Consider the following 24,156-nt stretch of genomic DNA (forward strand, 5'->3'; position numbering starts at 1 on the left):
GTATTTAACTGATTACAAACAACTTTTTCAAGTACTTTGCTCAGGAACGGTAGTGAGAGGAAGAGGATGGCGAGGACAAGGAGGAGCAAGAGGAGGGGGAAGAGGATGGGTTAGAAGAGAAAGAAATAGTCCTTTTACATGTAGTTCTCTTGCAAAAGCTAACACACCTTGCTTAACTCTTCACACCTTCGTAAAAATTATGTTTTCGTATCAAACAGTAAACACAAGCCATCAGAATAATAAGCACACAATGTGCCAACTACACACTGATGGTCTGAATAAAAAACACATCTGGCTTTTGTTTTCTCAGTGTTTGTGCTTTTAGTTTTGCGAACTCAGTGAGTGATTTTGCTATAAGTATTAATAGTTTTAGAAATTGTGCTATAAGAATCACAGTTGTGTTTAAGCATTCAGAAAAAAACTGTAACACCGAAACAGCCACAGTCACTGTCACACTCCAAAAGGCTAGTTTTACAGTTCTAAAGTGCAGCTTAACTAACCAAATGCTAACTGACAGAACAATTGCCCCAAGAAGTCAAGAAGTTGAATTTAGACATTGCTAATAACTGTGTTTACTGAGTCTTCTCACACTATCATTCATCATAAGTGTTTCCTTCAGAGACTTTGGTGTTTCAAACAAAGTGCAATTCCTTTGAGAGTTCTGTTTATTATAAATAATTACAGACAGTGAAGTTAAACAGAACATACAACAGCACCAATACCACACCCACACACACACACACACACATGCCTTTCTTGCCTTTATTTTTATGCAAACTTAAATATTGATGCATCTACAAGGACAAATAAAATAATAAATACTAGACAGTGGAAGAAGCATTGTGAAATACAGGAGAATACAATTAAACAAGTTATGAGTTATGAGGTATATGTTAACAAACTGGTAAAAAGGACAATAATTTGATTTTTAAAAAAGCTTTGTTAGTGTCTGGCTGTACCAAATTTACAAACTCAAAACATCGGCTTTATTCAACTGACAACAAAAATGAAACCAAAAAGGTTTCCCACTATCAACACTTTCCTAAGTTTTTCCCCTGATGGCCTTATGGCTTATTTTACAGGGTAATTATATGATATCAGGACTGAACTGTTAATAAGATATTCCTACAAAAATGAGATAAACAAGGATGATATTGCAATTGTATTGCATTAATTCAAATTTCAGCAGTAGTGTGTGATCATATCAAGAGTTTAATATACAATTAGTCTTGAATTCTTTTATTGTGCAACAAAGGTATGGATCACCAACATAAAAGTGTATGGACTGAAGGTAAACATACTGAGAGCATTCAATAAATAATAAAAAAAAACTACCTTGGATCAAAAGAACTGAACATGAGGAGCTGAGCAAGTCATTTATAAAGAACAAAGGATGCCTACATAGACCCATAGCCCCCACATACACAATGTTTTTCCTACAAAGACTATTTACAGAATATTAAAAAAGAACAAATGAATGAATAAGGATAATAATTGAGTGTACAGTATGGCACACCCAGACATGGGAGCTGACTCCAAAGGAGATAAGTTCTGTCTCATCATCCTCCACCAGTCCAGCTACTGTATGTGGTCAGCTGTTTCTGGCTCAGACCAAATGGATGAAAAGGCAGACTCAGTATAAGCCACATCCTCTCAGATTGTTGGCGATAATGATGTCTGTGACCGCCTCGAACACCACCTGGACATTACCTGTATCAGTGGCACAGGTCAGGTGACAGTAGATTTCTTTGTTAGGTGATCGGCTCTTTCCCTCAAATTGACCCTGGATATAAGCTGAAGCATCATCATATGAGTTTGATCCTAAGAGAAAGGTAAGAGCACAAAGGTCAAAGCACATAAATAAACTTGAAACAGATTAGGGCAATTGCTGTCACTAGCTTAGCCGCTTTTTAGAGTTTAATACTGTTTTAAATTCGCGTTAGACTAATACGTCACGTGACTTCTTACTCCCCATTGCACCTCTGGTTTAATCTGCTGCAGCGTTTTACCTTGATCTCAATGCTGTGACTTCAAAAGTTTCGTATCAGCCACTAGAGGACACCTGTATGTGCTCTATTAGTTTAGTTTTGACATAGATGAAGTTTAAGGAAAGATCAAAGCTGTTTTATCCCTGAAATATACCAATATTATCCCTTCTACACAACTGGCAAACTTGAATGCTATTCATTTCCTTTATTTGAATGTGTGATTTATTTGAATGTGTGAATTAAATGCTAAAATTATGTTATGTACAAAATGGGGAACTGTGGAGGCTAATGTCTACAGGCTAAAGTGTCTGTTTTCCGTTGTCATAAAAAAGACGCCAGCAATCTCCACTATAGGCCATAGAGCTATCATGCAGACAGAGATAGATCTATTAGTCAGGTTCATTATATTCAGATTTTAACCTTTGAGGGATTTTTGGGGGATTTGCTAAACTAGCCTACATTTTTGGAAAGGTTATTGTATAAGGAGTCAGAAAATCAATGTTTGCATTTGCTCACATGTCTATATGGCGGCCATATTGAAGTTTAAAAAATGGCCGCCGTAAAATTTAAAATTGTAATATCTCGACTTCTGAATAAACTGGAATGTGGATTTTTACTGCTAAACTGTAAGGGTCAAGGAATCCAATGGTCCTAGTTACACTTTACCATATTAACCCTTCGATGCATGAATAGGTAAAAAATGACTCCGTGTGGTTGTTTTTTTGCAATATCTTTGTAATGAAAAGTTACTCACTTTGTCAACAAGTTATCACTCATTAACTCATTGAGTGCCAAAAACGTAATATTACGTTTTTCCTTCCCATGCGTTGAGTGCCAAAAACGTAATATTACATTTTTAGCTTTTTTTTTTAAATTACGAAACTAGGCACTTTAACACACCTTATATGTGATTTTGGGAACTCTGTGATTAATGGAAATGAAATATGACGATCGCATGCATGTCAGGTCAAAACCAGGCCATTTTCGTGGGTCTATCACTAGGTGGCAGTCTCGCCAGGTCTCACTGATCACTTCCCGGAAAGTTTACACAAGTAAGTAACAGGCAACACTTGAAAGACGTTATATCTCCATTTCTAGAAAAAAAAAACAGCGATTTTGATGAAAACTAGCCACTGTTTAGCTTGGGATTTCGAGCCATTGTATGTGTTCATAGCTATAACACAGAATATAATATAATAATAATAATAATAAGCTTTATTTGTATAGCACCTTTCATACACAGAATGCAGCTTTACATTTGAAGCATGTAACACAATGATAGTCAGTCAGTCATTATCAATCACTTTTCTTTGCTGTTTATGATCTACTCACCAACATATCAAAAATATAGAAAATGACGTCATAAGACTGGCAGCCTTAACCCTCTTACCCCCCATAAGCACGCCATATGGCAACTGTGGCAAGGAAAAACTCCCATATTCCAGGAAGAAACCTTGAGCAGAACCTGACTTAATAGGGGGAGCCCATCTGCTTCTGGCTGGCTGCGCCCTCCAATAGTAGCAGATGTAGAATAATCTGAAAATGTAGTCTACAGGATAAGATGAGTTAACTAAAAGCTTTCCTGTACAGGTATGTTTTCAGATCTTTTTTAAAAATATTTACTGAACTCGCCTGCTTGATGTACAGAGGCAGGGTGTTCCATAGTTTGGGGGCATAATGGATAAACGCAGCTTCTCCACTTTGTTTGTGGAGCACTTTGGGTATGATTAAAAGATTAGAATTGGATGATCTAAGTTTCCTTTGTGGTTGATAAGATATTAAAAGCTCAGAGATATATGAAGGTGCTATGCCATTCAGAGCTTTGTAAGTAATTAACATAACCTTAAAATCAATTCTATAGGAAATAGGGAGCCAGTGCAGTTCAGCCAACACAGGGGTGATGTGTTCTCTCTTCTTAGTCTTAGTTAAAAGTCTAGCCGCAGAGTTCTGTATGAGTGCCAATTTCTTTAGATGTTTTTTGGGAAGACCAGTGAAAAGTGCATTGCAGTAGTCTAACCTGCTAGTGATAAAGGCATGAATTAGTTTTTCTGCATCTTGTTGAGTTAAAAAGGGCCGCACTTTGGCAATGTTTCTCAAGTGGAAATAGGCTGTCTGAGTAACTTTACTGATATGGGGCTTAAAACTTAACTCTGCATCTAAGATGACACCGAGGCTTGTTACTTTTGGTTTAACCTGGTGTGCCAAGTTCCCCAGATTACTAAGAATAATATCTCGCTTTAGTTTTGGTCCAACCAGAAGTACCTCTGTTTTGTCATCATTTAGTTTCAAAAAGTTTTTGCTCATCCACTGATTAATGGAGGTTAGGCATGCAGTGAGGGAGCAAAGGCCATCTGGGTTAGTTGGCTCCACAGAAATATACAATTGGGTATCATCTGCGTAGCTGTGGAAGTTTACATTATGCTGACTTATGACGTTTCCCAATGGAAGCATATATAGAGAAAATAGCAGGGGACCAAGGCAGCTCCCCTGGGCCACACCAAAAGGCAAGTCATGTTTTTCAGATACATGATCTCCAAGACTGATATAAAAATCTCTGCCAGTAATGTAGGTTTGAAACCAGTTTAGAGCATTATCAGAGAGACCCACCCACTTTGCTAGGCGGTGAATTAGGATGCTATGATCAATGGTGTCAAATGACGCACTCAAATCCAGAAGAATAAGGATTGAGACTTTGTTTGAGTCAGTAGCTAGTCTGAGATCATTGACTATTTTTACTAGAGCCGTTTCTGTGCTGTGATTTGATCTAAAACCTGATTGGAATTTTTCAAGGATACTGCTTTCGTTGAGGAAGGTATTTAACTGATTACAAACAACTTTTTCAAGTACTTTGCTCAAAAACGATAGATTTGATATAGGCCTGTAGTTGCTCAGATTGGTATGGTCAAGATTTGACTTTTTAAGTAAAGGTTTCACAAATATGCTGTGGCTGTACAAAAATCATCAACAATGGTCTAGATTGCTGGCACTCTAGGACAAAGCTCCCGAAAACAGCTTGGCATTCAATGAGTTAAAACATAATATTTATTGTGAGAATGATTTCAAAGACATGCACATTGCAAACCTACTAGAATGGGTGCTGAGAGTGATCCACACACAAAGTAGCCTGGCTACATTATGCTAATGTTTATTTGAATTTTTAAACTAATTTGAGTCTTCCCTACCAGGGGAGATTCAAAATAAAACAGCAAGGCAGTTGAACATACAGAATAGTCACAGAGAAATAACTGTAGGCTCCCAAATAGCCTATTTAAACTTCCCACAAAGTGAACTGGTAAAATAGCCAAGCCAGCTGCAATGTCTCAGAACTCTATACTGTTTGGTCTAATCTGGGTTTTGGGATAACTTTTGCCCTTAAACAACAATATAGCACCTTAATAATATTAATTTAATAATTGACAATTTTTATCAGAGCTTCCCCTCTTCCAAAGAGCAGCAACCGCCATGGTGTGTATATGTATATGTATATATATATGTATATATATATATATATATATATACATTTGAATAGTATAAGTAAGTATTTTGATCCCATGAGGGAAATTTGGTCTCTGCATTTATCCCAATATGTTAATTAGTGAAACACACTCAGCACAGTGAACACACAGTGAGGTGAAGCACACACTAATCCCGACGCAGTGAGTTGCCCGCTGCGCTCGGGGAGCAGTGAGGGGTTAGGTGCCTTGCTCAAGGGCACTTCCTTCTGGTCGGGGTTCGAACCGGCAACCCTCCGGTTACAAGTCCGAAGCGCTAACCAGTAGGCCACGGCTGCCCAAAATACAGGAGATACAAGGAATACAGGGCTCTCAAGTGTCACGCATTGAGCGTGACAGTCACTCATTTCGGTCTTTTGTCACTCCCGCCACACATTGTATTTCTCACGCAGAAAAACTATTTATAATATATTTAATATGCTGCAGCGCCCAAAATATCTCTGGCCACGCCGCTCTCACTATGGAACCGGTAGGAATCAAACACGTCTCCCCTGGAGTTCTTAGTCGAGCCTGCCACTTATTAGCCAATCAAAAATAACGAAAGGGGCTACACAATAGCCAATCAGAAAATAGCACTATTGTATCTGGGTAAGATTTAACGCAACAGCCAGTGAAAAAAAACGTATCCTGGAGTTGTTCACGTGAATCTGCTACATTTTCCAAAGTTTCGTTCATCTTCATCTCAAACCACTGGAGCTTCGAGCATCAGTTTGAGCACAGAGTAAGTCATCTTTTAATGTTACAACAAATCCACAACTTGTTTGACACAAACAACAACATGACTGCTGCTAGAGAATGTTTCCCAGATAATTAACATCAGTTGTTCGTGAGTGTCTGTAACTTAGCCAACAGTTTTACAGCCTGTTCACTGACAACACTTGCTCAGAACAAGTAGCCTAGTCATATTTTCGTTATCACACGATGACTGACATATTGTCACACCAGAGCCACCATTTGTTTGTGGGAAACAGTCTATACATGATTGACAGGCCAGAAGGCCGGAAAGGTCCATTGAGAGGACTCATACTCTTGTCTGAAGTGAGTGAGTCTGGTGATACCATTTGTATGTATGGAAGTATTTCACCAGAAAATGAGACCTGTTCCACAATGGCATGTGATTTTTGTGCAGCTAGCTGTAAGTATAATAAGAACATGTACTGTATGCTGCCGATAACCATCTAAAGAAATGAAATATTTGCTGCCAACGGCTAGCACTATCAGTGATTACCAGCACTGTACTGGTACAGTACATTATGACTAGTCGACAACTGTTATGAAAAACTTGTCACCTTGACAATGCATGCATATTTGGGGGTCATATTATGCATGATACATATCTCTGAAAGAGCCTTGTGTTAAAGGTTGGCAGTCAGCTATCGTGCACATGCAGTCTTGACAAATGACTCTTCTGTTCTTTTTGTAGAGCACTGTGGGAAATCTTTTTTATTTTATTTCGGCATCAGTGGTGTGGAAACATGCCAGAAATTTGGTTGACATTTTACAATACCAATACCAAATTACCTTTGTGGACCTTCTAGTATATTTGGCACCACTGACTTCTATTAAGCCCTTAGAATTGCTAGTGTTATCATATGTAGTTTTTTTCTACCCATTTTATGGATGTATTTCAATGGGATGATAAAAAAACATGGAATAATAAATGTTAAGAACTTTTCATTACAATGATATTGCATCTATGGATTAATGGGGTAAAATCAACATTCCAGCTTATTCAGTAGCCAAGATATTACAAATTAAAGTTATTTTGGTAACACTTTACTTGACAGTATCGACATAAGAGTGACATGACACTGTCATGACATATGAATCGTAACCCTAACCTCTAATCCTAACTTGTTATGATAAAAACCGAATGTCAATAACAAAAGCGTTATGTCATAAACATTTTTGACTTGTTTATGACAGGTTCATGACAGTGTCATGTCACTCTTATGACAATACTGTCAATACTGGCCACATAGACATCTGGGCAAATGCAAACATTGATTCTCTGATTCCTTATGCAATAACCTTTCCAAACATGTATAGTTTAGCAAATCCCCCAAAAATTCCCACAAAAATATACAGTGAACCTGACTACAGCTGGCCTACAGCCGTACGCACCAGAGGAGGCTCCTCCATTGAGAAAAGGGAGGAACAACCTCCCTAAAACTTCAGAGAAAAATAAAAAATATATAAAGTGAATTGCTAATCTGGTAAATCACTGTTAATATTCCTATTTGAACACTTTGAACAAACGAAAATCCTTCCCCTGGGTCAAAATGTCAACAGCACCCCCTATCGCAATTGAAAATTACTGTATGGAGGATCTTCCTCCTCAAACCCCTCATTGATGCCCATTATAATCGTCTCAGACCACAGCGGCTCGTGAATCCCGTCGTTTTCAATGGCCAAGGGAGGAAGCTCCTCCGTTTGAGTGGGCGGGTCTAGCCAGATCCTCTGGAAATTAGCGCTAACGGTGAACCAATAAGCAGCTAGCTGCTCTGGAGGGGGCGGCTATCAGTTATTAGTACACCGTTCAAAAACGTATCTGCGGTCATACAGTGAAGAATCTTGTGTTGAATGCGAGGCCTGTTTTACATTGCGAAATCTTGCTTGTGAAATAAAGTACAATGGATTCACAGGACACTGTCCATGTTTTATTGAACAAACCATTCTATACATTCAACTACAGTGCAAATGTTAGGATCAAAGCAGCAGGAAGACCAGTGCCAAAAATTTACATTCCAAAAAAAGATGGTAAGGCTAGTGTACTGAATGCTACATAGTATGACAAATACTCATGGCTAACTGGTAGCACAGAAAGCAATCGGCTATACTGCTGGCCTTGCCTGCTAATGGGGAAGTCACAAATGTGGACAGTTCAGGGATTTGCTGATACAAAAAAATTGGATAGGGCAACAAAACGCCACGATTTGTGTAATGACCATGTTGGGGCTGCAATCCGATTGCCATTGCTGGGGAGAATGCCAATTGATCAGGTTGTGGATGAAGGTGTGCGGTTGCAGACAGCACAACATAATACAAAAGTGCGCCAGATTGTGAAGGGAGATTGTGAAGCGTTTGCTTGATGCTACTGCCTATCTGGGCATGCAAGAGCTTTCTTTCAGGGGGCATGACGAGGGGGCTGATTCAGACAACAAGGGCAATTATAGAGAGCTGGCAGGTGCTGCAGTCATGGCTTCAGATCTTAATGGCTTGCAGTCTAAAGTGAGACAAGTGGCTCCCAGTGCAACATTTGTCCATTACTATGCCCATCACCTAAATCTGGTCTTGAGTCAAGGCGTTAGGGACATTCCAAAGGCAAAAAACGTATTTGCTCACCTGGGTGGCTTCACATCCTTTTTCTCCAAATCCAGCAAGAGCGTTGCTTGAGGAATTTGGTTGCGCTAGAATGCCTAGGAGCGCTCCAACGAATTGGAATTTCGGGTCGTGAATGCAGTGGCCTCTAATTACGATAAACTGATGGCGACGTTCACTCGTATAGCTGACCATCTGTCTATGGATGATGAAACCATATGTTCAGCTGATGGATTGAGGGTCAAATTAGAGGACTTTGATTTTGTGTTTTTACTGTTTACTTTCGAGGAACTGTTCACACACACTGATGTTGTGTTTGAAATCTTGCAACACAAGTCCATGGACGTTTCCTATTGCAAAAGGCGCATAGAAAACCTCATGCAAATCCTAGATGAGATGAAATCAGAGAGGGCCTTTGACAAAATTTACGACAGAGCTGCCACACTGACAGAGGACCCAGAATTAGCTCACCATAGGAGAAAAAGAAGGCAGGGTCAGCAGGATCAGCGTCAGGTTTATAGAGCGCTGTATGATTTCATTCATGACAGCATCAGGACCCAAATCACCCAGCGCTTCCAACATCTTGACCGCTTGCATTTTATGGAGCTTTTAAATCCGGAAAAACGGGAGTCTTTCAAATCAGATTTCCCAACGCACGCAATGGCAAACTTGTCAGAGACATATGCCCATCTCTTTGACGAGGTAAAATTGAAAATAGAACTGCAGCATTTCTATCGCAATGCAGAGATCAATTCGTCACGAAAGCTGTGTGACAGTCTCAGCTTCATGAAATCCAACAACTTTACTTTGAGAATCCATTGAAAAATCTGGCCATTATTTCAATTGAAAAGAAAATTGTCAAGTCTCTTCAAAAAAATCCTCAGTGGTATGATCAGGTCACAGATGTATTTGCTACGCAAACAGCTAGGAGAGTTGACTTGATATTCAAATAAACGCCTGCAATAGCCTCTGGCTGAGTGATGGAAGCGTCTAAAATTCGGAATCATCCATTAACATCCAAGTTATGCCTTGTTATAATCATCCATGTTATGCCTAAACAATTGTTAAATAATGTTCTTGTTCTTACCAATATGTTCTTGTTTTCAACGTTCTAACTGTATCTTTGGATGGTTACATTGTTGATGAATGTTTCAGACTGATGCATTCCTTTTCTGGCCGCTCTGATGTCTTCAATGATGTTTGCCTTTTAGCCTAGGCTACAACTTTTGACTATAAATTCCCATTTGGATAGCTATTAGCCTACAACCTGTCTTAAATTATAGTGATTTGGCTTTAAAACAATAGCATGTTACAAATAACCACATTTAAGGTCTTTTTTTAAATGGTAAGTTACAGAGTCCAAAAAAATAAATCCCACTGTTTCCTCAAACTGATCAATCATTCATAAGTTACTTTAGTTTTAAAACAAGTGTCCAATTTTAGTATTTTAGCCTTCTCTGATAATGTCTTACATTGAGCAAAACCTTCAGTTTCCATAATTTTGCTCATCTGGAAAACAGTATTTAATAATTAGGCCTGCATATGTTTCCTGACTTCCAAGACCTAAATTTACATTTATTTACATGTATTAATTTAGCAGACACTTTTATCCAAAGTGACTTACATATGTCAATCATATTACAAAGTCCATTGTCCCTGGAGCAATTCGGGGTTAAGTGCCTTGCTCAACAGTGGAAGCCAAGAATTTAACCCACAATTTTTCTGGCTACTGCATGCTAGCCTAGCTCCTAATGTCAGAACAGCTTTTATAGCACACCATTGCCAGTTAAAATGATACATACTGCTGCTGTAAATGTGTCTGGGTAGGTACTCAATTGTTCGCATATGCCACCAACACCATCAGAACCTCACATTTGCCACCAACACCAATCAAGCGCACCTCCCTTCCTCCGTCATTTTTATAACCACCAGCCGCCACTGGTACGTACTGTGCATAGCCTACCATCAGGCTACTCAACAACGAGAGAGAATTTCCCCTGTGTGTATTCACACCAACTTGGCCTAAACAGGTTCTTAAAATCAACTTAATGCAGACCTATAGGCACGCACACCTTTTGGTTGAGCAGGAGAGAGAATGACAGCGCACACTTATAATTGGTTATCAGCACACAATGTTAAGGCTACTCAAGACTTCCGGCCATCATGGATATAAAACGATTTTTGTATAACGAAAGCAGAAAGGATGGAGGCAGTACAGCTAGGAGTTATTTCAGATGGGCAGGAAGGTAGGGAAAATGTTTGTGCTTTTCAATTCACTAGCATTACAGCTGGATTTTTATACTGAATGGAAATACAATTATTACATGAGGTATGTGCAACAGCGTTTCAAAAAACATTAAAGCAATGTCTGAATGTATAGTTTGTCAAAGTTGGACACTTTGTATTGTCTCTTATAGTAAGAGGATTTACAAAGTTGAAACACTGTCACGCCCATGTCAGTCCACCGACTGTTTGCAACTGCAGCGATTGTCAATAATGCAACAATTCGGCTTTTATTAAGAGATAGGCCTACCTTACATTGACAGAAGCGTTCGCCTGTAACAGCCAATCGAAATTTGCGCCGAAGCCGCCAAACAGGAAGTGAGCTCATATCTCAGCAACGCTTTCATGTATCAAAACCAAACTTAGTACATGTTCCTCAGACCCCATCGGGAGGACACTCAAGAAATGTGGTGACCTTTGACCTCTAGGGAGCTCTGTAATTGGCAAAAATGCATTTTGGCCTGTAGTTGCTGTGTATTATTCTGCAATGGAAGGTAGGCCATAGAACCGTATGCTAAAAAGTTGTACAATTTGGCACACTGATTGGGGACAGTCCAATAATTAATTTCACAAAGTTTCATGCCGGCACCTCGAGCGCTCTAGCGCCACCAACAGGCCAAAGTTGGACGTGTGTTCAACGCACCCTGTATATTTTGACCTCTATGTCTAAATCACAGCAAGTGTGATCATATCTCAATCGATCTTTTATTTTTGATGTGAAACTGATGACAGCAAGTTCCATCCAGTTCATTTTAATGCGTGCTTGCAAGGGCGGGGCGGGGAGGGACAGGCAGGGGCGATTATTGGGGGGCGGGCTGGCTGGGGGAGGGGGCGGCAACACTCAGCCCTGGTTAAGTGTAACGGAGGCAGACTGAGCTAGCGTGCTAGTTGCCCGTGTAAATCCTCACAGCCCTAACCTTAAGAACGCTTCTAACTGCTGAGTTGGAAGCCTGGGCTTTTAGCTCAGTGGTTAGAGCGTTCGTCTCCCATGCCGGTGTGTGTGTCAAGGTGGAGGGTTCGAGGCCCGTGAGCGGCGAACGAACCAACCTTGTGACATCAGCCCCACAAAATCAGTTATGTTTTTATGTGAAACTTGACCTTGTAACTCAGCCAATCTTGGGTTGTGTGTGCGTGCAAGGGCGGGGCGGGGATTTTTGTGATTTTTGGTTAGGTGCCCCGGACACCTACTGGAACTACCAAGGAACGGCACAAGTGTGACTGCCCAGGGGCAGTAGTTCAAAAGACCAAACTTCGCTTCCTTGTTTGCGATTGAGAGTTCGAACTTACTTTTCTAGAAACACCAAATCCAGGAACGATGGACCGAACTACAAAGGTTGCGACGCAAGTTAGCAAACGATGCTTTCTAGAAACGAGCCCCAGAACAGGCATTGACAGTGTATCATTATTTATTTATGAAAAACATCCTTTTGCCGGATTTAATGTTGATTGCATAATTTGATTGCCTGTGTTTTGAAGTCTGTGTTTGGCTTTAAAAATCAAATATTTGTCAGTATCTAATACGCATTCTTGTACTATTATGGCCAGAATTTTGTGGTTCCGGATTCCAGGCAGTTTCACTCCAAATCAACTGATCCTGTTACACTCCTTACAGAGCAATCACGTTTAACTTTGATCTCAGCTGCGCGTTAAACTCCAAAACTTCCGTTTAAAGTAGTAGGCTATGGTTGTAAAGCGCAGCCCAGCTAGCGCAATGCTAACCGACAAAGCAATAGGCCCATCATCTTCATAATAAATCAATATTTACACAAGGGCCATGTAGAAATGGGATCCATTAACCAGTTTGGAAATTATGAGATATACAGTGGTGTCAACTAGCAGAATTAAATGACTAGAGGTATGAACATTAATGTAACACACATGGGAAATGAGCAGAGATGGGGACTCAAGTTGGACTTAAAGCCGGGCTTTCATTATACAATTTCGGTGTGATTTCACAGTCGGTGACTAAATTTTCAAAGTCGGACAGAAATCATGGGAGTTGTAGCCTAGGCTACTAGAGTCACGGCGCGCTCCTATCAACTAGATTGTTTAGTGTAAGGTGCCAATCTTAGCGGTTTTAAGTCAGTCGGAGTCAGTCATTTTCTAGTTTTGGTGTTACGACAATATCAAAACCAATAGTGAACTCGCTCCAACACCAAACAGGAGGGGCAAAGTAGGTGACAGCTGTAGCTAATTCATGAGTTTCATCAGGTCCCTTGCCACGGATTAAAGCGTAGCCTAACTCTCACCAAAATGCAACCTAGGGTCTTTTTGTGAATCTCAAACTTTCGTTTAAAAGCATAATTATGTTGGAAACGCCACTTTCAATCTTGACCGTATTGTCGTTTTTCTGGTCAAATGGCCTTTTGAATGGGAGACGTAGGGGCAGTACTATTTTGATGCATGATTGCATCAAAATTGCTATTTTTAAAACACTAAGAAGGCTCGACGCAACATGAATCTTTGATCAAAGTATCACCAGTGTTTCTACACATGAACCCAAGCATTGAGAACATTGTCTGTGTACAGAGTTTACTAAAAGAAAGGTTTTGAACAACTTTACTTTGAGAAGGTCACCAGATCCCCCTGGTTAAAAAACATCCCAAAAAACAATATCACCCCCACAGTTGAAATGGACATTGGGATGTAATGCTTCTTTTTTATGCCAATCTCAGGACATGTCCCTGGGTCAAAAAAAATCCAGCGAAAGCTACTGTATATTCTTTCTCCAGTGGGGTATACTACGAAGCTTGATTAGTAGGTTAGCGAGGTATATTGCGCTCAAAGCCAGGGTATACTGTGACACAAAAGTGGCTCTGTTTTAGCGTCACTGTATCACCATGGTGTCTTATGCAGCCAACCAAACCTGATCGGGAGCAGGTTATGTGGTAAGTTATAGCTCAAATCGTGTAAAACTACTGCCTACTGACCAATCAATTATCTTGAATGAAGTTCTCACATGTAAGAGTATGTCGTATATCTCTCTCGCAGGCGCTTTAACAGTGTTGTGCGTGCAAATATGCCACTATGGGCGTGCATACAATCCAACATCTGATGACAATCAATCTATTTGATGTTATAGGCTAGACACTAAAAATGACCGCAGTCTAGGTTACGCTATCGCTCATAAATGCGGAAGTAACCGTTTTTTTTAATGTAGGTGGTCTTGTGCGCGTCCACGTTTCACGATTGGCCAACATCATCCTAACACTGAGAATGCGCACAGATCTGAGCTGAAAGCCTAGTTTTACAAATATATCACATAACTGTTGTACTATTGTAGTATCCCTTAACGGTAACACTTTACAATAAGGGTACACAATTAAGCATTAGTTAAGTATTAGTTAAGCATTAACAAACACTTAATTCATCATTATTAAGTATGTTTTCAACATTACTTAAGGATTAACAAATATCTTTTTCCTCATTAATAGAGTCTTATTTAGTAGGTGTTATCAGTATGTTTTTTTTGTTCTAAATGATGAATTCCCAATGTGTACATATTGAACTCATGTTGAATTCATAATGAGCTAGAGATTATACATCCTATTTCTTTTGTCATGTTAAAAAGTATCCTGGTACTTTAAGGTACAGCCATTGTATCAGCCAATCAGAATGGCTGTAGCACTTCCTATTGCGGGAAGAACGTCAGAGTGCAAAGTTGGGAATATACTCGCGGTAGTATATCATTATTCAAGAACATACAAAAATAGCTAGACGTTCTGAACATCTCCGTTTCATAGAAATTCCTCTTTTAGAAATGTATGCCAGAAATTGGGCCAATCTGAACAACAGATACATATTACGTAAAATGTATCTCACTGCCCCCCCCCACTCTCATTCTATTTCCTCCTTTTCACACAGCCGCCCTCCCACCCCCATATACGGCAAGCAGATTGCAGCAGTGTGAGGGAGGTGTGCCCTTTCAGGCTGTGCAAGCGGTGTGCAAACTCATTACTGAAAGAAATGCACAAGATGCTGTTCATTTTTAATCGGATTCCCACTACATTAAGATAGGCCATACTGAAACTATGGTAAGTACAGATGTATTTGTACATCTGTATGGAATTGTATAAAGTGTTAAGCACTGGTTGTATTTCCTGGCAGCATACTACACTTTCTCTCTCTATGAGCATGCGAACACAGTTTCCACATAAGCACCTGGTGAGTGAGGAATTAATAGTGGTCAATCTAATTTCAACACCTAGCCTACACTAAGAAGGTTGGTCTAAAGTGATTGCATTGTCGGTCTTACAGTAGCAATATATAGTAGGTCTAAGCTTTTATTGGGTGAGAAAGTTCAATGATGGTCAAGTGTATGTAGTTCCTTTCTCGATTGTGTGTCACTTCGAACTAGTCAAATGTAGAGGCATGTTTAGAACTCTTGGCATCAAACTTCGATGAGAGATTACGCCCTTGGGCAAGCTTTAGCTGAATTAGTTGTTGCCAAGTTGTTGCCATGCTCACGTTAAGACGATGGCACGTCAGCATCTGTGCCTTTAGTTTGTGAATATGTTTCACCTGGTGCGAAAACATGAAAGTAGCCTACCTAGCTGTCTTCGAGATATTTGGTAGTGGGAAACATTTGTAACGTTTGTATTCCAACTTTTGTCTTAAGACTCTACATACACGTTTCGACTTTTAATACAAAACATATATGCTAAGCATCAGCCTTTGAGCGAGCCGCCTCTGTCTATTTAGATGCTCATATTATCACAAATAGGCCTAGTTGAAACGGTTCTATTTTCTTTCTGCTCGAACGGTAGGCTACCAAGTAGCCCAAAGTTAGCCCAAGACCCAAACAGCCTCCGGGCATATGCATTAGCTTAGAAGAAGTTGGTTTGTCTGTGTTCCGAAGCCGGCAAAGTTAAACAATTTTGAGTGGCAGCAAAGGCAGCCAATCAGAGTCAAGTGCTTGCATTTCGTAATATGGTTGCCAGTTAAGCCTGAAAGGACGCCAAATAGGTGCAAAACCACGCATTGAAAATCCCCCACCCTAACTTTCTGACAGAGGTTTTTAGGAAGCTTCTAAGGCATTACAGACCCAACCAAAATGTTGTTGTCTATATGTCAAATCCCAGAGCAAGGATAAATATTAGGCCTGTAGTGACGCGTCAATGACGTTGTCGCGTCGACGTTACTTTTGCGTCGACGCTTCGCCACAGCTCGCCACACACACGTGGGAGACCAAAACATTGCAGGATCGAGGACGAAACAGCAACCTTCTCACAGAATTCCCAAAAAAGCCCAAATAAAAGCCCCAATAAAAGAAAAAGTCCTAAACAGCTCGCCCTACATCATCGAAGGTATGGGAATACTAATTTAGTCCCAAACGGTGTCATTATTTGCGCTCTTTGCCAAATGGAGTTGGCATACCACAACAGCTGAGCATCTGAAATGGGGGCACCCCCAGCTGCTAAACAGCTGCTAGATCTAGCTAACGGTAGCAAGCAGATTTGAACATTATCTGTCTAATGTTAGCTAACTCACAAATCACGACTTAACGTTACTTAGCGTTAACTCATGCTGTGGTCGTTTATGAGTCAAATACATAACATTAGACTGACGTTAGGCAGCTTATAGTATCATGTACGCTAGTTCGCCAGTGTCAACTAATGGCCACCTTACACCAAACAACTTTGGCAAGAATTGGGAAAGATTCTTGAAAGATTGTAGTCTTTAAGGCCCCCATTCAAGCTTTACTCAAAAGACTCCAATCTTTCAAGAATCTTTCCCCTATCTTGTCAAAGTTGTTTGGTGTAAGGAGGCCACAAAGGAGCCAAGCAATGTCCAGGCAAGGGCTGCACATAAACTGGTGCTCAGTGCTCATGAAAATCAGCAATCTGCTCTGCCCTCCACCCAGCCCTCACCCACCTGGAAAAAAGAGACTCATATGTGAGATTGCTGTTTATAGACTTCAGTTCTGCATTCAACACCATAATACCACAACAACTCATCTGCAAACTTGACAAACTGGGACTCAGTACCTACCTCTGCAACTGGCTACTGGACTTCCTCTGTCACAGGCCTCAAGTAGTACGTGTTGGCAACAATACCTCAAGCAGCATCACACTGAGCACAGGGGCCCCCCAAGGCTGCGTGCTCAGTCCGCTGCTCTTCACCCTGCTGACGCATGACTGCACTGCAACCTACAGCAACAATCACATAGTGAAATTTGCTGACGACACAACTCTGGTGGGTCTCATCACCAAGGGCGACGAGACTCAATACAGGTTGGAGGTCGACCATCTGACCACGTGGTGCAGGGACAACAACCTCCTGCTGAACGTCAGCAAGACCAAAGAGATTGTTGTTGACTTCCGGAGAGGTCACACCCAACACCTGCCACTGACCATCGACGGTGCTGTGGTGGAGAGAGCGAGCAGCACCAAATTCCTGGGGGTGCACATCAGCGAAGACCTCTCCTGGACCACCAACACTGCATCACTGGCGAAGAGAGCTCAGCGCCGCCTGTACTTCCTGCGGAAACTCAGGCGAGCAAGTGCTCCACCAGCCATCATGACCACATTCTACCGAGGCACCATTGAGAGCATCCTCTCCAGCTGTATCGCTGTGTGGGGCGGAAGCTGCACTGAATACAACAGGAAAGCCCTGCAGCGCATAGTGAACACAGCTGGAAGGATTATTGGTGCTTCACTCCCCTCCCTGAAGGACATTTACACCACCCACCTCACCCGCAAGGCGACCAAAATTGTGAGTGATGCAAGTCACCCCGCTCACAATCTGTTCGATCTACTGCCCTCTGGGAAGAGGTACAGAAGCCTGCGCTCCCGCACTACCAGACTCACCAACATCTTCATACACCAAGCTGTAAGGATGCTGAACTCTCTCCCTCCTCTCCCCCCTCCACCCTCAGCTACATAACATCCTGGACATTGGACCCACAATGGCCGCGTGCACTACTCCACTTGCACACTTGTACACTTTAGAACTTGTTGTTGTTGTCCTGAAAACACAACACTTCTGCTGCTCTTACATAACTTGCACCACTATGTCACTTTCTTTCTTACTTAGGTCAAACAGAACTACCCAAGCCTTTTATTGGCCTGACTTTGCACTAGTATTTTATTGACTGTCTATGCACAATTTCAACCAAATTTTGCTGCTCTTATTTTTTTCATTATTATATGTGCCCTCTTATTTACTTACTTTTTTGTTTACTTGAATGTTATGTTTGTCTGTGGACTTAAATTGGTAAAATATGTCTTGTCTTCACCGTGGGATAGTGAGAAACGTAATTTTGATCTCTTTGTATGTCTGGAACATGTGAAGAAATTGACAATAAAGCTGACTTTGACTTTGACTTTGATGAATGAATGAAGGGACTGTAAAACTGAAAACAGGAATTTTATATTGTGTTAAACACTCTTAGCACTCTTGTAACACTACTGGTTACACAAATGTGTGCTCATAAATAGAAAGGGAATTGTTCTGTAAAATTTATACTTTGCATTATTATGTATGGTGAAGAGTGCATTAATGCAAATAAGAAATGTTTCCCTCTAACTAAATGTAGATTGGGGTCGTTTGAATGTTAAAAATGTTTTATTTTTAGTTTATCTTTTACTTTTTGCATGGTTTGTGGCTTATGTCATTAGTCAATGGTTTGCCGAATGTGCGTGTTTGTAAAATGTGAATGGTCACGTGGGCAAATGACGCCGTCTTTTTATGAATGAACGAAGGAGGCCTGGGAGAGGCTACTATTGTAATCCGTGAGAGTGAGCGCCGTGAGGCTGATCTGGATGAATTTCGCGTAGAAAATCACTGTTAGAGAAAACTATTGCTTGGGTCTAACAGAAGCTACAGGAAGTTTGTTTCTTTTGGATTATATGGACTATCGTGATACACGCAACCTTTTTTTGGATTACTTTCCCGTCCTGGAGTAACTTTGGTATCGGTGAGCCAGCTGACTGTGTCCTTTATTTGTTTGTGCGGGGCCTGCGATTTCTTTGGAAGTGGAAACTGGGAAATAGAGGTGTAGAGGAAGATTAGAGGTGTGCCAGTAAAAGCTGTGTTGGACACAGGGTGTACATACACTTTAATGCAACAGGCTGTATGGGCTGAAGTGGCAAGAGAGATTGAGAACCTACAACCCTGTAGCCAGCAGAATTTCATATTAGCTGATGGAAAGATCCACAATGCTTTGGGAAAAACCAAGCTTTTGTATGACTGGCATGACATGTTCTGGACTATGGATACTTATGCAATGAAAAAAAGTGACTTAGCTTTTCCAGTGATTCTTGGGTTAGATTTTCTGGCCAAGACAGCAACCCAAATAAAGATGGGAGATATGACGTATGGGGTCAAACAAAAACATGGTGTCACCTACTTTCCCTTCCTAAAGCAGATGCCAGAGGGGCGAGAGTGGTGTGGAAGGCCTGTGACTTTGTACATGGCAGTAAAAGGTCCTTGCCCTCTCCTGGAACCTGGTTTAGAGTTCCCTGATGTGTGGAAAGACCATCCCAGTTTGGTACATCCCCTCTTCAAAGAATGGCAGACGGTGTGCTCAGATAAACTAGGGAGGACCACTGTCTTCACTCATTCAATTGAGACCACCGATGAGGTGCCAATTAGGTGCAAGGCTTATCGCACCTCTCCTTTTAAAAAGCAGATAATTAAAGAGCAGTTTGACTCTATGCTGATTGAGGGAATCATCGAACCCTCTTCATCTCCATGGGCTTCTCCTGTGGTGTTGGTTAAGAAACCTGATGGCAGCTATCGGTGTTGTGTTGACTACAGGCCGGTCAATGGTAAAACTTTGCTGGATGCTGTGGCCACACCTTTTGGCTTATTTAACTTCAATGCAATGCCATTTGGGCTTAAAAACGCTAGCGCCACCTTCCAGCAGTTGATGGAAAAGGTGTTGGGGGAGCTTGTTGGAAACGTATGCTTTGTGTACATAGACGATATAATTATCTATTCGTCTGATACCGCCCAACACCTTAAAGATATTGCCTTAGTCTTTTCCAAGTTACACGCAGCCAATTTGTCACTCAACCTCAAGAAATGTCACTTTTTCAAACAACAGTTGAAGTTTCTTGGGCACATTGTGACGGGTGAAGGCGTGGCAGTTGATCTCGATAAAACCAGTGCCATCTCGGACTACCCCACACCACATGACGTGAAGTTGTTGCAGCGCTTTATGGGCATGGTGGGGTGGTATCATAAGTTCATTCCCATTCCCCGATTTGCTGACTTGGCGACCCCGCTCAACCGTTTGAAGAAGAAAGGGGTTGACTGGTGCTGGACGAAGGAGTGTCAGGACAGTGTCGATCAGCTCAAGACAGCCCTACAAACGGCACCAGTGCTGGCACAGCCCGATCTGTCTTTGCCATTTCAGGTCCAGACTGATGCTAGTGCTGTTGGGTTGGGAGCTGTCCTGGCACAGCAAACAGAAGAAGGAGAGAAGGTAATTGGGTATGCTTCAAGACCATTGAGAGGTGCAGAGCTAAACTACTTTGTATCTGAGAAGGAGTGTCTGGCGGTCGTATGGGCCGTTAAAAAAATGGCGGCACTTCCTAGAGGGAGTTCAGTTTGATCAGTTCACTGACCACGCTGCTCTTACATGGGCTTTTAACAGCCCGAAGACTTCCTCCAGACTGACACGGTGGACCTTATGTCTACAGCAATTTACTTTTAAAGTTTAATACAGGAAAGGCTGTCTTAACTTTGTTCCAGATGCTTTGCCCCGGTCTGTAACATCTGAAACTGCCGTCTTAGCTTTGGCATGCCATTCCAGCTTTAATCCCGACTTCATCCCGACCATCATCTCTGGAAGAAATCGCGCGCGCCCAGAGGAGCGATAAGGAAGTCCAAAAGTTGATGGCTGAGATGGATCCACATGATGACCACTCTGACCGGATTGGCTTTGAAGTGCTGCAAGATGTCCTTTACAGACATGTTCCAACCAAAAATGATGGCATGAAATACCAGCTGGTGGTGCCCAAGAGTTTGGTGGTGTCATTTATGCAGTAGAGCCATGACAATCCATTGGGGGCTTATTTGGGTAGACTGAAGACACTATTGAGGTTGCTTGAAGTTGCCTGGTGGCCTACTATCCAGCATGATGTGTGGCAGTATGTCAAGACATGTGCAATATGCCAGAAGTATAAACCAGACAATAAAAAGCCTGCTGGTTTGATCCAGCAGACTATGGTAGAGAGTGCAGCGGAAATGCTAGGGGTGGATCTAATGGGCCCATTCCCTTGCAGTAAGGCTGGTCATCTATTCCTCTTTGTGGTTGTTGATTACTACACCAAGTGGGTGGAGCTCTTTCCCTTGCGGGACAGCAAAACTCCCAAGCTCTGCAAGATACTCAAAGACGAGATCTTTACAAGATGGGGTGTTCCCAGATATTTGTTGTCTGATCGTGGGCCCCAATTTACCAGCCAGCTCTTGCAAGGTCTTTGTAAGACCTGGGGTGTCACTCAAAAACTGACAACGAATTACCATCCCCAGACTTATTTGACGGAAAGAGTGAACAGTCTTGAAGACAATGATCGCATCTTATGTAGCTGACCACCACAATACCTGGGAAAAATGGCTGTCTGAATTCCGTTATGCCATCAACACTGCCAAGCAGGAGTCAACAGGAAGGACACCAGCGGAACTAGCCTTGGGAAGAAACCTTAAAGGACCTCTTGAGCGCTTGATCCATATCGCACCATCACCTCAGCAGCCTCAGTATACAGCACTGGAGAGACAAGCTCAACTGAGCCAAGAAGTTAGACACAGAATGGGAGTGGCTAGGCAAAGACAAGCATTACAATGCCCACAGGAGGTCTGCGCAGTTCCTAGTGGGAGACTTGGTCTGGGTCAGGGCACACCCGCAGTCTAGCGCCATAGACAAATTCTCAGCCAAGCTAGCGCCCCGTTGGTCAGGTCCAGCTGTAGTACTGAGAAAATTAGGCCCTATTAACAACAAGGTTAGATGGGAAGACCAGTCTAATAATGTAGACACTGTGATAGATAGATAGATAGATAGATAGATAGATACTTTATTGATCCCCAAGGGGAAATTCAAGGATCTCAGTAGCATACAGACATCACACACAACATGCACTTACAGCAGAAATGGTAAACATAAGTATAAGTATAAACATATAACTAAACTCCACTGTACAATAAAGACAGTAGAAGATACTGTACTAACAAAACTAAATACACTATATAAATTAAATTTAAAAAGTCCAATGTGCTTGAGGGTGATCAAGCATAAGATTGCCGTTTGAGTTGCGGAGTTTTTTGTTTTTTTATTTTAGTGCACGCTGAGCGGGATTGTTTGGATTGTTTGGAAACCGAGCAATTAAGCGAACTGTTCACGACGGGGACACTTCCACATTACATAGGGGGGAAATATTGTGATGTTTATTGTGTCATATATGAAATACAATACGGGGGAAATGTTGTGATGTTTATTGTGCGATTATGTGATATGAAATGCAATACGGGAGAAATGTGATGTGGTGCAATTGTTACAATACAACACGTGATAAATCAACTATTTCTGTGTTCATGTGATTGTGCGTTAAACGTGGTTACCATAATTAGAGATCTATATAGACAACGTCCTTTCAAGGAGATTATTCTGTTTAACTTAAAGAAGTAAAGAAATTATTAATTTGCAAAGAACCTGTTTTTTGAGTATAACACATCTTTTATTTTATGAACATAAGGGTTGATTTGTTATAGTGCACTGCACAGTGGTTTTTTTTTGCACTAGAACTTTTTTGAACAAGAGTTATGTTGGAACTGTAAAAGAGTAAACAGGCTGGCCTTTCATTTTGTATAACAGGACAGTGGTATTTATTTGAGATACATTATGGTTTTTCTTAAAGCTGCAGTTGGCAAGTCTGACAGATTAAGGGGACTTAGCCAACATTTTGAATGTTTACAACTGTGCTCGTCAGTGCGCACCAGACTGCACCAGACTGTGATTGACAATCAGATCTTACACAGCCCTGCTCTGATTGGACCAGAAGAACCGGGAGCTGTGGATTTTTGAAAAACAAATAACAGGCTCTAAGTGGAGATAGAAGTGTGTTTTTTTTTTCTTTCTAAAACTGGCTGATTTATGTTGTTCTGTCAGAGCATAGTGTCAGTTTCAGTGAATATGATCAAAAAATCAAAAAATCTTGCCAACTGCAGCTTTAATCAAGCAACAGAAAAATAATCGTTAGATTAATCGTCTAATTAGTCGTTAGATTAGTCGACTAATCAATAAAATAATCGATTTTAATATTGTTAGCATTCTAGTTAGCATAGTTAGTATAACTACTAAAAATGATGAGCTAAGTTAGCTAAGTCACATGGTTAGCATAGTTATCATTGTTAGCATGCTAGTTAGCATTGTTAGCATAGTTATAATTTTTGACAAAACTATTAGAAAACATTAGCTAAGTTAGCTAAGTAACATGGTTAACATAATTAACATGTTAGCATTGCTAACATGCTAGTTAGTATAGTTAGCATAACTGCTAAAAATGATTAGCTGTTAGCTAAGTAACATGGTTAGCATAGTTAGCATTGCTAACATGTTAGTTAGCATAACTGCTAAAAATGATTAGCTAGGTTAGCTAAGTCACATAGTTAACATAGTTAGCATGACTACTAAAATGATTAGCTAGGTTAGCTAAGTCACATGGTTAGCTTAGTTAGCATTTTAACATTGTTAGCATGCTAGTTAGCATAGTTAGTATAACTACTAAAAATGATAAGCTAAATCACATGGTTAGCATTGTTAGCATAGTTATCATTTTTGACAAAACTATTAGAAAACATTAGCTAAGTTAGCTAAGTAACATGATTAGCATAGTTAGCATTGTTAGCATAACTGCTAAAAATGAATAGTTAAGTTAGCTACAGTGGGCAGTGCTTCGAATTGGCCAGCTTCACTCGCGGTCCGCGCGTGGGATCATGCGGTATCACGCGACTTTAATTTGTATTTTTCCAGTGAGACGCTGCAACAACCCAAACAACCGGTAGATGGCTCAAGTGAGCAGGGTGTCTCGTAAAATGAAATGGAGCCTGGA

General features: G+C 41.0%; 1 protein-coding gene across 2 annotated transcripts in view; it reads right to left on the reverse strand.

Moving 5' to 3' along the window:
* Positions 1-702: 702 nt before the first annotated feature.
* gnao1b (guanine nucleotide binding protein (G protein), alpha activating activity polypeptide O, b) overlaps positions 703-24,156 on the reverse strand; it is a 91,621-nt gene continuing 68,167 nt past the window's right edge. For both annotated transcript variants that reach the window (XM_042061068.1, XM_042061067.1), the window contains exon 8: positions 703-1,821. In XM_042061068.1, coding sequence (XP_041917002.1) covers positions 1,634-1,821 — 188 coding nt within the window. In that variant the 3' untranslated portion in view covers positions 703-1,633. The remainder of the gene's footprint in view (positions 1,822-24,156) is intronic.

This window comes from Alosa sapidissima, chromosome 14 (genome assembly GCF_018492685.1).
Source record: "Alosa sapidissima isolate fAloSap1 chromosome 14, fAloSap1.pri, whole genome shotgun sequence".
Taxonomy (NCBI): Eukaryota; Metazoa; Chordata; class Actinopteri; order Clupeiformes; family Clupeidae; genus Alosa; species Alosa sapidissima.